The following is a 17,023-nucleotide window of genomic DNA, read 5'->3' as shown; positions in this document are numbered from 1 at the left end:
TAGACGTTTCTCCAAAGAAGATATACAGATTGCCAACAAACACATGAAAGAATGCTCAACATCATTAATCATTAGAGAAATGCAAATCAAAACTACAATGAGGTATCACCTCACACCAGTCAGAATGTCCATAATCCAAAAATCTACAAACAATAAAAGCTGGAGAGGGTGTGGAGAAAAGGGAACCCTCTTGCACTGTTGGTGGGAATGTAAATTGATACAGCCACTATGGAGAACAGTATGGAGGTTCCTTTAAAAACTAAAAATAGAACTATCATATGACCCAGCAATCCCCCTACTGGGCATATACCCTGAGAAAACCATAATTCAAAAAGAATCATGTACCACAATGTCCACTGCAGCTCTATTTACAATAGCCAGGACATGGAAGGAACTTCTCTGGGAGACTTGGGATTGTACTCTTAGAAATGACCTTTACAACACCTGTTTGGCTCCCCTAAGAAAGCACTTCTATTGATTCATTGCCACTATACAACTCTCCAACCTATCTAGAAAACTGTTCAATAAGGCTTGCCCACTTAGCAAACTGAGCCAACTGTCACAACGTTAAATTATCACCACTAATGGGGAAGGGGAAAACAATTAATGAAGGTTAAAAAAAAAAACAAAAACCAGCATTCACATGGCCTATTTGGGGAACTCATGGACTGGCAAAAGCTTTGGTAACAGAAATTTCCAAATCATGTTATATACTTGCTTTCCAGCCGTCTCTTGCTTCCAACCAGGGGACTTCATAGGGCAACAAACTATGATGGCCTTTTACAAATGGAAGCAATTAAAGGGAAATTACTCCTTCCTCTGAGGACACAGAACAAGTCTGCTCTCTGTCAGGTTTCACTATCATACTCAGGCTCCCTTGGGCAGGGGTATGCCAGCCAGGCTCCCACTGGCCACCCTTGTGGCAGGGCATGGGAGCAGGATGAAAGTCCTCAAGGTACCCAAAGTCCCAGGGAGCCCTGGAATGAGCAGACCAATCCCAGTTACCAATTTTTCAAAATTCACAAAGTGATACCAAGAGCTGGTCATTCAGTCCTTCATTCTCTGGTCTTTCTTGATAGCCCAGTGGTGCCAGCAAAAAAAAAAAGAAACAAAGAAAAAAACACATTGGTTTGCTTACCTTTCATTGGACCGTATCACGTAGTCAGTAAATTCATGGTCTCCCTTGATCACCTCCAAGGGGACCACAAGGTTGACGTCGGAATCGGTGTTCCGCAGCTGGTTGAGTTTAATATTGACTGAGAAGAGGTAATCCCGCACGTCATCGATGCCCACCTTCAGGCCCTTGCACACCACATACCTGGCAGGAGATACCCTGTCACTCCACTGAGCAAGGGCTTCCCTCACTTTTCCCTTCCCCAATCCCCTTGCTGAGTCGTGAAGCTCTTGTCTATGCACAAAGAACAGCACAGTCTGTGTGTTGCAAAGTTCACCTCAAATCCTTTCTTTTTATGTTGGGCTGTATTTCTACTCTCTATGGCTGTGGTTCCCACCTGCCCTGTGCCAGGTTGGCTGCATCATCGTCACCTGGGAAGTCTGTTAAGTTAAAGACAATCAGACTCTCCAGGGACAGGGCCCAGAAATCTGTGTTTTTAACAAGCCACTTAGAAATTCGGATTGGCCACATCTTCTCTCACATCGTGTATGGACACTGTGTCCCACCTGGGATGCCAACAGTGACTCTGGTTAGTGGCCCACTTAGTCCCTCCAGGTGACCGTTCTATTGATCTCCTTCTCCCTCCCGGAGAAGCCAAGGGTTGCCCACGTAAGTGTGGTGAATAAGGTTTGTGGAAAAGGAGGCAGAGGCTGACGGGTACATTGAAGAACCATTAAAATCCAAATCCTGACTCCTCTTGGCTCCAATCACTTTTTTTTTTTTTTTTTTTTTTTTTTATGCGTTACGCGGGCCTCTCACTGTCGTGGCCTCTCCCGTTGCGGAGGACAGGCTCCGGACGCGCAGGCTCAGCGGCCATGGCTCACGGGCCCAGCCGCTCCGCGGCATGTGGGATCTTCCCAGACCGGGGCACGAACCCGTGTCCCCTGCATCGGCAGGCGGACTCTCAACCACTGCGCCACCAGGGAAGCCCCAATCACTTTTTTTAAGTCAAGGTTTTTAATGTAGCTTGAGTGGTCATGCTAGAGATGCACCAGGATTTGCTGTTCTGACATTTAGCCAACTAGTCTGATTAAAATGGACAGGAAGGCCTCACCTCTCTGAGTTGGCAGGACGGCTGGTGACCGGCTTAAAGAGACATACTCGTTCAAAGCAGCAGTACAGCAGGTAGATGAGCCCCACACTGAAAGGTGTGAAGAGGTCAAAGGTTTTACAGATGAAGTGGCCTCCTAGATGAGAGAGAAAACACCAGTAGCAGTCAGCAGCTTCCATTCCACAAGGTGGGTAAGACAGTCTCAGGGAGTATGACGAAGTCAGGGACCCAGCAGCTGGGTCCATTAAAGTCACAGGCAATATAAGGGAAAGACTCAGTTTTAGAGGGGACTTTGGGAATTCTATGGCACTTTTTCCCCTAAATTCCTCATTCAGCCATCTGTCACCTAATATAAGCAGATTGTTTTTTAACTTCCAAGCCAACCCCTATACATGCTCTTGTCCAACAGGGCCTCTAAGAGGTGGGTCCGGGTGGGGAGACAGCAGAGGCAGTGTCACCTGTCCGGACAACGGACAGCGCCATGAGGAACTGACAGAGCAGCAGCTGTTTGCTGAGGATCTCCTGCAGGTTCTCCTGTCCCTCCACTGAGAAACCCTGAAATGAGAGCACAAGGATCAGGGTAGAAAACAGAAGTGATAAGGACTGAAAAGAGTACCCCTACCTCATCTTCTGTGAGATTTCTTGAAGTGTTTTCATTGATTTCCACCATCTGACTGATAAAGATACAGCTTGGTGTTTAGATTCTTCGGCGTGGTCACATGGCTCACTGTGGTGAAGACAGCAGCTGGGACCCAGGCCTGACTACTGAGCCAGTGCTGTTTTCCTGCTCTATCACTCCCGGGGATGGAACCAAGTCTGCTCCTCCAAGGAGATGGTCCAGAAAATTTTAAAACTCACGTGGGAATCCAAGGGAAGAGTACGGCAGAACAGGGTCAAAATACGCTAGTCACAGGCCAACTACAAGATAGGAAACTAAATGCCCTGGTGAATCCAGTGAGACCCAGGGAGTACATGTGGCCTGAAACTCTGCAATGGGCTTGCTCAGTTGTGGGCTGACCACCGAACAGGCCCCAATCTGGTGACAGGAGAAAAGTTAGCATAACTCTGACAGTCACAGTAATCTCTTTCTCTGTGGACCAAGGATTTATTCACAAAACCCCCTTTTCCTGTCCCAAGACCATGGAGCCTCTCCCTGCAGCTGGCAGTGTCTCTGGCCAGGGTGTTTGTTCAAAGAATGTACACTGCTATTCTTGGAGTGGTCTCCCTCTCTGTGAGATCCCAGCAGGGGGCAGACAGCCATGCTCACACAGAAGTGAAGGAGGCCAGGGGCTGTGATAGGAAGAGAGGGGAGTTGTTGTTTAATGGGTACAGAGTTTCAATTTTGCAAAATGAAAAGGGTTTGGAGATCTGTCTCACAATAGTGTGAATATACTTAACACTACTGAACTGTAAACTTAAAAACGGTTGCAATGGTAAATTTTACGTTATGTGTTTTTCATCACAATAATTAAGAAAAGTAAAGAGGCTGGCCTCCATTAAGCTGGGCCCAGCCTGGCCAGGTCTCCAGAATCAAAAATGTTTAGCAACGTCTTCCAGATTTACAGATGCTTCTTAAAATGCATGTCTGTTTATAGGGGAAACAGACAAACAAATAAATCAGCCACAAAGGTCACCAGTCTAAGCTGCCTAAGCCAGAAAGACAATCCTTGAGTTTGCCACTCTAGCTGACAAACTGCAAGGCTGCCTGCCTCCCAAGCACTATCAGATCCCTCAAGCACAAGTGAAGCAGCCCCTCCCTCCCCTCCACCCAAGCCTGTCTATCTGTTGTCCCCTGCTGTGCACAAAGCTTTGGTGAGCGAGGTGCATGTTCAGATCCTGTGCTGATATCCTAAACATTTCTTCACCTCTCCACAGGGCTACTGCTTGAAAGGCTACCCAAGGGGCTCCAGAGGCTCTTCTCAACTCTGGCCATGTGACCCTGGTGCAACTGCGACTTCTCTGACCCTCCTCTACACTAATTCGTGGCTCATTCCAGAAAAGACTACCTGCAGCATCAGATTACTAGGTGAGAAAGCTGCAGGGGACTTGCCTCTATACATCAAATACCTGCCCAAGAAACAGGTGATGTGAATATTCACTGTAGCCCAGTGACTGACCGAGCCTCCTGTGGAGTCCCGGAGGACTCCTTTGAGCTGCTGCCTTCGGTTATATGGTCACCTATTAGCCCATCCAGAGGCTTAGGAGCGGCCATGTGTAGACAGCCTCTACCAGGAGCAGCACCCAGGTGACAAATGACGGGAATGTTCTTCCCGGTCAGCTCTGCCTAGCTCATCTTAGTCATGGCCCTCCTCTCACCATGTCTCATAGCCAACCAAGGCCCTTTGAAGAAGTGAGCTGAGAAGGTCCACTTGCTCCAAGCAAAGATGCCCACAACATCACAGCCTTGACAAAGTTACCACTGAAAAGATGCACGAAAAGAATAAAAACATACATCACACATCCCTACTATCTGCCCTTCCAGGGCAGCTAAAGGACCAAACCAAAACAAACAAAACCAATTTTCAAGCCTCTAACATGATAAATCCCTAAAGCATCACCCTATGAAGAGCAGGTCACCTACCCCATCAGCCATCAGAAAGTGGACACCCTTGCGATCTGTGTTATCCAGGACAAAATTCCGAAAAGCAGTGATGTTCTCCGGGCGGGTGATGTCTCCATCTCCATCGATCCCACCCTCACCTGACAAGACACAAGATTCACATTTAGCTCATATGCCCTGTGCATCCCTGGAGCTGGGACACAAGCTCTCTGGGGATGTGAACACAGGTACCAGGTGTACCTCGAGGCCCAGGAGAAAAGCCCCTGTGAGGAGCAACTCACTGAAGGACCCATCATACAAGGCTGCCTTGCAGTGATGGACAGGAGGCAAAAAGAGTGCCCTGCTATAATAAAGCAGAGTTCAGAAGGAGCTGACCAGCCAAGCATCATCAACTGAAACAGAAGGTCTTCATATTCAAGATCAAAGTTGTGTTTAAAGCACCTACATTTAGGAACCAATATCAACTTCTTAATAAGAACTGTTAACAAAGGACTTAGGATTTGCTGCCAAATCACGAAAAGCGAGCCAGAGTGGAGGGAACTGCTGGAGGGCTGCTGAGCTGGCTGGAGATGGGTGTGGGTTTGTATGTGTTAATAACCCTGCCAGTTCTCAGCCGGAGATCAGGCAGTTTCATTATCTCCTGTCACCACAAGAGAAGAAAGGAGGAATTAATATGGCTCTGGTGAGAGTTTGCTTAGTGGAGTATTTAACCTGTACCCACAGGCCTGGGGCAAAAAGGGACAGTCTAGAGGGAACCGAGACCTTCATGACATTGGCTGGGAACCCCAGACTCAGAGACCTGGTAAAGAAAACATGGCAAGTGGATAATAACTACTTCTGACCTAAAGTCTCCAAAGAGAACTGCCTCTCATAGCCCCTGCTACCCTCCTCCACGTCCCTACCGTAGTAGGGTTCGAAGAGTTCACTGGAGGCCGAGTAGAAGTCTTCCAGCTTAAAATCGTTAGGACCCTTCAGAGTCATTCCAAAGCCCTTTGCGTGCCACTTCTTCCTCCACAGCACATACTCTGAGAAGCCACCTGGGCCTGCACAGACGTCAGCAAAGTATAGAAGCTCAGCTTCCCGGTCCTTCACCAGTGGTTTCTGCAAAGGCAAGTGGAAGTCAGGGGAGGAAGGGAAAAAAGATGGCTAAATGGGGAGCAGGAAAGAGAAGGCAGGGGGAGTAAAATAAGCCTTTCAGCAAGCACAATGCAGAGTTCCTGCGGCCAGAGCCACAAGCGCCCGGAAATGTGTCCTCTGTGATCATTGCCCTCCAAAGTTTTTGCCCATCCCCACCTCAAACACCCCTGATGCCTTTCAACCCACCAGGCCTAGCTCAGACTCCTAATAAAAACATCTTAATGGGCATCTAAGTGTGCATTTTTTATTTCTCAGCATCTTTTCCTCAGCATTATTTCTCAGCATCATATCCTGCCTTACAAGAGTCCCACTGAGCAGAATATTCTAACCCCACATTACAGATAGGGAAAAAGAGACCCCAAGACACAAAGCAACTTGTTCAGACAGTCCGCAGCAAAGCTAAATCAGAATCCCATCAGCCTGACCATTAGATGCAGGCCTTCCTGTCCAACCAAAGTCTGAGGGGCTCTCACATCACCCCCTCTCAGCCACAGGGCCTATCTTTCCAGATCATAGCCTCTGCTTCCCTTCTCCCCTACCTCTGAGGCTCTCCCTTTTTCTTCCAATTAACTTTTTATCATGGAATAATTTTAGATTTATAGATAAGCTGTAAGAATAAAGTTCGCAATACCCTTCACCCAGTTTTATTAACATCTTACATTGTCATCTGTCAAAATTAAGAAACTGACACAGGTACATTACTATTAACTAAAGTCCAAACTTGATTCAGATCTCACTAGAGCCCTTGTTCTGTTCCATGACCCCATCCAAGATACCACAGTGCATTGAGTCTCCTCCTTTTTAGCACCCCCTCCCTCTCCTGCCTTTGCTCCTCTGCTAGCCACGGCCTGGGTGGTGCATAGCTGGGAGCTGACAAGGTAGAGAGAACAGGAGACAGTGGTGTGCAGCTTCCGGGCAGCCATCAGAGCACCCACCCACCTAAGGAATAACTAAATTACAATAATCATTTGTATTTTTATTGGATTATAGTTTTGGCCACTTGAGTGGCTTTAACTCTTAATCTAAAATGTTGGGAGTTCCCTGGTGGCCTAATAGTTAGGATTCCCGGTTTTCGCTGCTGTGGCCCAGGTTTGATCCCTGGTCGGGGAACTTAATCCTGCAAGCCATGCAGCACGGCCAAATAAATAAATAAAATAAAATGTATGCTGCGTGCAGACCTAGATCGTGTGTTTACACTTCTCTTCTACACACCTGGGCCCTAGATGATGAGTTCTACTTGTCCCAACCCTCCACAGCAGAGAGGATAAACCATCGGCACTGGTGACAAGAGGTTGAGTTCTAGAGGGGGTGACTGCAGGGGACCCTCATGAACATCCAGCAGAAAGGGGCTAAGGCAGCTCAGCCTTCTCTCTCTACAGGTTTGGCATGGCTAGGTGCTTGTCCAGAGCTCTGTTAACTGCTAGATAAAGATCAGAAAGCTTCAAGGGAAACAGTTATAAGAAAGAAATGGAAATACTGATGCTCACGATCCAGTCACTTTCTAGGTGACAAGGGCCTTGCCTCTGATGATGGTTATCTACCTTTATCAAAACAGTGAAAAAGTCTCAGGAGAAAGACTTTAGCTAAAAATAAACTTCATCATCCTGTGACAAGCCCATTCAGCATGCTTGGATATATCAGTTCTTTCTCCCCTACCCCTGCCACCCCACCCTAGCATACTTTTGTTCCTGAGCCATCAGTTTTCATATTTTTGGATTATATTCATTTGCACACACAAAGAAAGACCTAATAGCATTTGCCGAGAATATTACGCGGCACTTCCCAGGCTGCAACGTGGTAGTGAGGCAGGGGTCACAATTTTAAGGCTTGCACATGCTAGAAAGAGTGAAAACATTGTTCCTCACCACTGGCCATGTCCTAGCCCCAGGCTCCAGCCTCTCTGGGTGAGCAGATGGCCCAAAGGAAGACTGGGAGAAGGAAGGGGAATGAATCAATGAAAGCATCTCACCTTCAAGAAGAGGGCATAAATATGATCTGTTCTGTGATTTCAAGATGTGTCATACCCTCACAGGCCACAGCCAGAAGGTCCTTTCATAGAAAGGACATCTGGGATTCTCACCTCTGCCATTTACTGGCTGTGCAGTCAAAGGCAAGTCCGTAACTTATGTCTTTAAGCTCGAGCTTCCTCAACTGTAAACTGGGACTAATGCAGATTATTTTTTAAGGCTATTAGAGGATTAAATGAAGTACTGTATGTCAAAGACCTTTAGAAACTGTACAACACTAAACAAATGTAAGATAACATTATATTCAACTAGATCACCCTCCTTAGAGTCAAAACTCTGGTCCCTTCCATCCTTTCGTCTTTGCAATACCTAGCACTGTGCTCCACATGCAGTGGGCACTTTGTAAGTGCTGTCTAATTTCTTCTAAGACAGCACTGAAACTTAAAGATCTACATTCAGTTTTTGTCTCCTGTTACACTTCACAGCCAATGTTTTCTTACCTCAACAATAACCCCAAGCACACAAGTCCCTCACATAACGTTCTGGTTTATAATATGCTTCCGTATACCCAAACAATCTAAATTCCCTTCTTTCCCTTGTCCCTTCCAATTCTTGTTTATGATTTCTTTATTTCCCTACCCTAGCCTCTTTTCTCCTTTTTCCACAACTTGCAGAAGCAGAAACACACTGAAAAACCTCAGAGACCCTCCCTCTGGCTTCCCACCTCCAACCTCCTCACACTTTCCCAAGCTTCAAGTTCTCCACACTCTTATTCTGTAATTTGCCTGATCCAAGAGCCACTGAGACCCTGGCCAACCTGGGCATGTGCCTGGGGCTTCCACCTCTCCCAGCTCTGCTGGGAGTGCTCTAGAGTGTCTCGCCTGAAAAACACACCAAGCCTGCCGGGCTTGGCTGTCACTCTGGTCCTTGGGGGAAAACAGAGGTGAAAAGAGAGAAGAAAACACTAGGAGCTGAAGAGAAATCACTTTTTATAGTGTAGTGCAGAACATCTCTGAAAGGGCAATTCTCCATGGCCAATATCAATCAATTCAAGTCAAGGAGCTGCCTGAAGCATCACAAACACGGCTGCCTTTTCCTATGTAACTAATATCTCCACCCTCGACCTCAATGGGACAACCCTGATGCCTACTTCATTTTCCTGACAGTGAAAGAAAATAACCAGATACCAGCTGCTGGAGGCGTTTAACATTCAAAAGCCCAAAGTGATGCTGTGACTTCCCAGCAGCTTGACAGAGCTCCTTTGCCAGGCAGGGGTTTAAAAGAAATCATTTGGAGCTCAAAAAATTAAATCAACATTATATCAACCTAATTTTCTCAAGATGCTAATTCCAAGAGCTGTTTTGTGCAGCTTGCTGGTACTGTAAAATGGGGAGGGAGACCTGGGAGAGAAAAATAACTAAAGACTGGAGGGGTCCACCTACCAGTTTCGCCAGCACTGAAGAAGTAGTCAGGGTGAAGCCGAATCATTAAAGAACTTGGAAAACAAGTTTCTTTAAGCAGTGGATAATCGGGGCCTAGTAGAAGGAGGGTGAGTGAAGCAGAAACAGGTTCGGGAACAGCTGGCTCCTGGCCCCTTCACTGTCAGAGAGAACTAACTTTCTAGGACTGGGTAAAAATGCTTTGAAACCCTGAAGGGAATGTTAGAATGAAATTTCCTTTTTTCTTTCTCTATCATTATGGAGGGTCTGTGTTCAGAAAAATGACATGTAGCAAAGTAGAAAATCATTTTGCTCTACCACTTCTTGAGAAGGGCCAAAGACTGGTAATTATGATCCCACATAAAACTTGTTCAGAGAGGCAGAAAGGGAAAGGGGCCATGTTTGAAATCACAGATTTTAGAGCTGGAACAAATCTTAAGAGTCTTTTGGTCCTACCCCAGCCCTCGGCAGGTTAGTAGGGCTAATTTCAGAGATGAGGCAGCTGAGACACAAAGAAGGTATGAACCTAAGTGACACCACCTGCGACTAAGTGCTGCACTCCATGCCCGCCCTCAACCCTCACTGAACACAGCCTAGGTCTTCAGACACAATATTGATTTTAAATAGACCAGTGAAAGAACCCAGATACCCACATTTCACTCAACACTCAAACATTTCCCAGAGTACTGCCCTCTCATACCAGAAACAGCAACCAAATCAGATGATGTCACAAGTTTCAATTTGGAACACTCACTGTAAGGACTGTATACAGTCATCCCACAGTATCTGCAGGGGATTGGTTTCAGGACCCCTGCAGCCACCAAAATCTGCAGATGCTCAAGTCCTTTATATAAAATGGCAGTGTACAGTCGGCCCTCTGTATTGGTGGATGCAGAACCTACAGACACGGAGGGCTGACTGTACTCAGACTCTACCTCATCCATGGCAGGAAGAAAGCAGGGGAAAGCTCCTTGGTGGCAACTGGCCTCCACACATCAATGAGCACAGAAAGGCTTTACAAACCCCCAACGCTGTACCCTTATCAGCTCTCAAGTCCACCAGAATTTCCAGAACACAAGCACCACAGGGAAAGGGGTCACATCTATCTCCTTCAAAATTATATTCCTGGTACTGTGCCTGGCACAATGTAGGGGTTTTGATAAATACACGTTTAATGAATGCAGGAGGGAGGCCTGTGTTCTATCTAGCTCATGGCCTCATCTCCCTGCTCCCTAGGCCTATAGATGCACAGCTGCTGATTTTGTCAGGAATGCCCCTTCTCCACCCCTGCAAGCCCTGCTGCCTCCACTCAGAGTGAGCAGCAGGGTCTGCAGAGTTGGGGGGTGGGACTCAGGGCCTGAAGCCCTAGAGACAACTGCTTACTGGGGCACTCCTGGGACCACAGGGAAGCACTGTGGAACCCTACCTGAAGAGCTCAAAGCAAAACATATCTCTTTCACAAAATACATCTCTATCACCTAGCAGGAATACTCTCCTAGCACTGCACAAATGGCAATTTCTGAACCACTGAAGCTCGAGCTCATTTGGCACTATGAATTCAGAAGCAAAATCTTGTTCTCACCCCATAAGAGTCCCTCGGATTTGTAAACATGCGATCGAACACAAAATCCATGTTAGCCATCTTCATTGCCGCCCTGCAACAAAGCAAGACAGAAAAGTGTGCCTCAGTACCAGACATATGGAGAGCTAAGGCTCAAATGAAAAGGTAGAGCAGTGTACATCGGGGTGGGGGGGAAGGAAATGTCAGCAAACCTGTTTAGGAAGAAGACTCCTCGGATCATCTCGTAGGGATTGGCCCGGGTCCGAGCTCGCCGCATCTCCTCCCCATCCAGGACATCAAACACATTCTGCCCAGAGAGAATCAGAACCTGAAGGTGAGCATCACCCTTTGGGATGAAACAGGTGTCTTAATGAGCTTGAGGGGCCTGATTCACAGCCCTCTGAAGAGCTAGGCTCCTGCCGTATCCCAGTTCTGAAATGACCAGATATGGGACCCTAGACAAGTCACTCTATCACTGACCCTCAACTACCTCACCTGTAAAATGGTACAAAATAAAAGGGAAGTAAGCATGTGCCTGGCACATGGTAAGTGGTTAATAAATGGCACGGAGTCACCTCCTGGCGCTGGTAATCCTCATAACAAATCTGCTTATCCACCCCAGCAGCAACCTCCCAAGGGACCAGAGTTCTGATATGAAGGGTACCCAGAGAGAGGGTAGACAAACCAAGACCAGAGTTTTCTGAGGGCGCCTACCACACAGGAGGGAACCCTTCTCTGTTCTCTAATATTCTCTCTGAAAAAAGAAAGCCTCACCTTACCTGAGTTCCAGTCACCTTAAGGATATTCCCAACACTCTGCCTGCCAGAAAAATAAGCTCTATGAAGCTAGTCTGAGGCCTTGCTTCTTCTCCAACCCATTTCCTCCTCAGAGTTTCCTTGGCCCATTCTGCCCCAGGCAATGCACTTCCTGACCCAAAGACAGGCCAAAAGACATCAAGGGGAGGGTAACACCAGCTACTTCTTTTAATTTTTACAACAACACTGGGAAGTGAGTATTTTCTCCCCAATTTATAGATGAGGAAACTCAAACTCAGAGAAGCTAAAGCAAGTGGCCCAAGGTCACACAGGAAAAAAAAAAAAAAAGCTGCTAAACTAGGATTTGAATTCAGCTCTATCTGATACTACACAATGATTCTGAACCTTTCACTATGCCAGGCCCCCTTCAGGATTACAATGAACCAACCCACTGAAATTAAGTGGTTCCTTTCCTGACTACTGATCACAGGGATAGCACAACACTACAGGGCAGGAGAGCCACCAAGGAGAAAGGACACCTCACAGAAATGTACCAAGCTACCTATCTGATCTCAAGGAAAAATCTTAGCTAAACTTCAGCCTCCCCACAACTGACTCAAAAGAACAAGAAAAGCCCAGCACAACCCCTCACACAAAATCTTCAACTCCAGCTCTAGCCACGAGTCCTTACCTTACATTGCAACACACTGTGAAGCAGCTCTTCCCCACAAAACTCTGTTTCATCTTCAATAATCATCTTTCTCTACAGGGAGAAGAAAACAATCAATAATGACCACAAGCAACTGTATTTGGGGGGATGGATGGAGAAACTAGGGTTCTGAGTGAGTAGAGCAAAAGGGGCCAAAGAACATCAATCCCTGAGGGGCGGGAAAAAGAAAATCCTAAATCCCTCTGGCTCTAGTCCAGATGGCTGTGAGGTGAAGCAGACCCCTGGGTACTCTGACTAGAGCACCATATGCATACAAGACTCATGAATGCTGAGGCTGAGAAAAGCAAACAGGAAGGAGACATCCAAGCTGTCTGTCCCTAGAGTGTGGAGGGAGAAGGATGGGGAATGCCCCAAATGACAGAAGCCTTTCCCTCAACCAGGAAGCCTCCTGCTCTGTGATGAGTACGAAGGCAGGATCCCAGGCACTGACCTGGTAGTGTCACAGAAAACAAGGGTGAGGGAGCCTCATGGGGATGTCAAGTCCAACTTCACGTCTGAGTGAGGCTACCTCTAAATCAGTGATGCTCAAACTTGGTGTTCTCAGGTTTACACTCTTCAAGATCACTGAGGACCCCCCAAAGAGCTTTTGTTTATATAAGAGATATGTGTAGATATATTAGAAGTTAAAACTGAGAAAACATTTAAATATTTACTAATTTAGTTTAAAAGAAGATGGTATATTAACATAAATAACATTTTTATGAGAAAAAACTATATTTCCAAAAAAAAAATTTATTGAGAAGAGTGGCCCTGTTTTCCATTTTGCAAATCTCTCAATATCTGGCTTAATACACAACAGCTAGATTCTCCTGTCCACATTTGCATTCAATTGGTCGTGATATTACATGTCATGGTCACTGGAAAACTCCACTGGACACTTGTGAGAGAATGAGAATGAAAAAGGCAAATAACTTTTCAGTATCATTATTAAAATAACTTTGACCTGGTAGACCCCGTGAAAAGGTCAGGGAGATCCCTGGAGATCCCTACACTTTGAGAACTGCTCTCCAGACCATGCTGACTTGGTATAGCTATCTACTTTATCCTTATAATTTTCCAGAAGGAAATTAAATTTCCTCCGTAACAACTCCCTCAATACTTTCTGAGGACAGGGATAGTGCCTTTTTATCTACCTGAAACAGTGCCCAGCAGTGACCAGAATATACAGATGTATAATAAGCTACTCTAAAAAGCAACCAAGAGGAAGACAGAAGTTATGCATTTCGTGCTGCCTTGCAAGTTAAAGGAGGAAAAACCCTGTCTGCCTCATCTGACAGGGGCATATCTGTAAAGCCCCTGACACACCCTCTTGATGCAGAATGCTCAGATTCACATTTTTCTTAAACTGTGAGTACACAACTGACTTGAGGAGGAGAAAAGTCAGGAGATAAGTGCCAAGAATTCAGGGTACATTTTCCTGAAATCCTACCTTTCCCACAACCATCCAATCGCTCATTTCCTGAGTGTCAGGAATTTCAGTGGTACATTCTGGGAACCATGACACCTGCTCACAGGCACTGGGCTACAAACAAAAGAGAGGGAAGTAAGTCAGGTAAGATAGACCCTCGGGGCTATGCCCCAACTCACCAGGGCTTCCCCAAAACAATCAAGAGGGACTCAGAGTGAAAAGGGTCCAGGAAGCTGAGGCCACTAGCAGTGTCAGACATTAGAACTAAGAGCCAGAATTCTAAAGTTTAACTTCTGAAGGCCAGGTCCAATTCTGGATCGAATCCTAAGAAACTTCCCCAACTTACAAAGTTTCTTTCATTTGTTCCAATATTATTTGATGAATACCTACTGTGGGCTAAGAGCTCAGAATGCAGAGTTTAAAAGATATGGTCCTGGGCTTCCCTGGTGGCGCAGTGGTTGAGAGTCCGCCTGCCAATGCAGGGGACGTGGGTTCGTGCCCCGGTCCGGGAAGATCCCACGTGCCGCGGAGCGGCTGGGCCCGTGAGCCATGGCCGCTGAGCCTGCGCGTCCGGAGCCTGTGCTCCGCAACGGGAGAGGCCACAGCAGTGAGAGCCCCGCGTACAGCAAAAAAAAAAAAAAAAAAAAAAAGATATGGTCCTAAAAACAGAAATATAGATCAATGGAACAGGCTAGAAAGCCCAGAGATAAACCCACACACATATGGTCACCTTATCTTTGATAAAGGAGGCAAGAATATACAGTGGAACGCAAGAGGGAAGACATATGGGAACATATGTATATGTATAGCTGATTCACTTTGTTATAAAGCAGAAACTAACACACCATTGTAAAGCAATTATACCCCAATAAAGATGTTTAAAAAAAAAAAAAGTTGACAAGAAAACATAAAAGAAAAAAAGATAAAAAAAAAAAAGAATATACAGTGGAGAAAAGACAGCCTCTTTAATAAGTGGTGCTGGGAAAACGGGACAGCTACATGTAAAAGTATGAAATTAGAACACTCCCTAACACCATACACAAAAATAAACTCAAAATGGATTAAAGACCTAAATGTAAGGCCAGACACTATAAAACTCTTAGAGGAAAACATAGGCAGAACACTCTATGACATAAATCACAGCAAGATCCTTTTTGACCCACCTCCTAGAGAAATGGAAATAAAAACAAAAATAAACAACTGGGACCTAATGAAACTTAAAAGCTTTTGCACAGCGAAGGAAACCATAAACAAGACCAAAAGAAAACCCTCAGAATGGGAGAAAATATTTGCACATGAAGCAACTGACAAAGGATTAATCTCCAAAATTTACAAGCAGCTCAATAACAAAAAAACAAACAACCCAATCTAAAAATGGGCAGAAGACCTAAATAGACATTTCTCCAAAGAAGATATACAGATTGCCAACCAACACATGAAAGAATGCTCAACATCATTAATCATTAGAGAAATGCAAATCAAAACTACAATGAGATATCATCTCATACCGGACAGAATGGCCATCATCAAAAAAATCTACAAACAATAAATGCTGGAGAGGGTGTGGAGAAAAGGGAACACTCTCGCACTGTTGGTGGGAATGCAAATTGATACAGCCACTATGGAGAACAGTGTGGAGGTTTCTTAAAACACTACAAATAGAACTACCATACGACCCAGCAATCCCACTACTGGGCATATACCCTGAGAAAACCATAATTCAAAAAGAGTCATGTACCAAAATGTTCATTGCAGCTCTATTTACAATAATCAGGACATGGAAGCAACCTAAGTGTCCATCAACAGATGAATGGTTAAAGAATATGTGGCACATATATACAATAGAATATTACTCAGCCATAAAAAGAAAAGAAATTGAGTTATTTGGGGTGAGGTGGATGGACCTAGAGTCTGTCATACAGAGCGAAGTAAGTCAGAAAGAGAAAAACAAATACCGTATGCTAACACATATATATGGAATCTAAGGGGAAAAAAAAAAGGTCATGAAGAACCTAGGGGTAAGACGGGAATAAAGACACAGACCTACTAGAGCATGGACTTGAGGATATGGGGAGGGGTAGGCTGTGATGAGGTGAGAGAGTGGCATGGACATATATACACTACCAAGTGTAAAGTGGATAGCTAGTGGGAAGCAGCCGCATAGAACAGGGAGATCAGCTAGGTGGTCTGTGACCACCTAGAGGGGTGGGATAGCGAGGGTGGGAGGGACGGAGATGCAGGAGGGAAGAGATATGGGAACATGTGTATATGTATAACTGATTCACTTTGTTATAAAGCAGAAACTAACACACCATTGTAAAGCAATTATACTCCAATAAAGATGCTAAAAAAAAAAAAAGATATGGTCCTTGGGACTTCCCTGGCAGTCCAGTGGTTAGTACTATGCATTTCCACTGGAGTGGGTATACAGGTTTGATCCCTGGTTGGGAAACTAAGATCCCTCATGCTGTGCAACATGGCCAAAAAAAAAAGACATGGTCCTTAACTCAAGAGGCCTATAATCAGAGCAGTGGGGACACAGAGAAGTAAATGTAGGATTTAAGTCCATGATAAGGTAGTTACATCAGGAAGACTCAGTGCAATGAGTCTCACCTCCTGATACCTTTCATTCCAAGACAGAGCAGAAACTGGCATCTCTAATGTTGCTTCCTCTTAATTTTTCAATTACTTTCCTTATCAAGCTAAAACAGTGGTTTTCATCCTGGCTATACATTAGGATCATCTGCAGACCTTTTAAAAAGTACTGATGCCTGGGCCCCACCCTCAGAGTATATGATTCTATTGGTCTGAGGTGGGGACTGGGTGTAAGTATGTTTTTAGAAGTCTCCAGGTGATTCTAACATGCAACCAGAACTAAGTTCACTGGGCTAGAAAGACATGGATTATAAAACCTAAACAGGTGGCTAACCTGCATTGGCAGCTCCACACATTCCCTCCAAGCAAGTGTGGAGAAGAGATTCACCACTGTGAATTGAAGCGATGAGATTAAAGGCAATATTACATGCTCTGAAAGGCATAAAATGGTATCACAATGCAAGGTCTTGAGGGCAAGCCAACAACACTTAACAGAGAAAAAGTTTAAAAGAAAAATTACTGAAAATTTTGTCGATGAATCTGGCAGTGAATCATGGTTTCTCCCCCTGGTCAAATCCACCCCCGTTAAGCATAAATAGCTGTGAATTATAACCTCTAAAAAGAAGCTCATATACACTTTGGATGC

At 45.4% G+C, this 17,023-nt stretch overlaps 1 protein-coding gene across 1 annotated transcript in view; it reads right to left on the bottom strand.

Moving 5' to 3' along the window:
- CMTR1 (cap methyltransferase 1) overlaps positions 1–17,023 on the bottom strand; it is a 57,926-nt gene that overhangs the window by 25,599 nt on the left and 15,304 nt on the right. The window contains exons 5-13 of the mRNA XM_065885236.1: positions 13,804–13,896; positions 12,336–12,407; positions 11,102–11,196; positions 10,911–10,983; positions 5,688–5,886; positions 4,807–4,925; positions 2,684–2,780; positions 2,229–2,361; positions 1,139–1,318 (exon numbers count right to left, since the gene is read on the bottom strand). Coding sequence (XP_065741308.1) covers positions 1,139–1,318; positions 2,229–2,361; positions 2,684–2,780; positions 4,807–4,925; positions 5,688–5,886; positions 10,911–10,983; positions 11,102–11,196; positions 12,336–12,407; positions 13,804–13,896 — 1,061 coding nt within the window. The remainder of the gene's footprint in view (positions 1–1,138; positions 1,319–2,228; positions 2,362–2,683; positions 2,781–4,806; positions 4,926–5,687; positions 5,887–10,910; positions 10,984–11,101; positions 11,197–12,335; positions 12,408–13,803; positions 13,897–17,023) is intronic.

This window comes from Phocoena phocoena, chromosome 10 (genome assembly GCF_963924675.1).
Source record: "Phocoena phocoena chromosome 10, mPhoPho1.1, whole genome shotgun sequence".
Taxonomy (NCBI): Eukaryota; Metazoa; Chordata; class Mammalia; order Artiodactyla; family Phocoenidae; genus Phocoena; species Phocoena phocoena.
The sequence above is the reverse complement of the archived record's forward strand: the minus strand, read 5'-3'. Positions and strand labels throughout refer to the sequence as shown.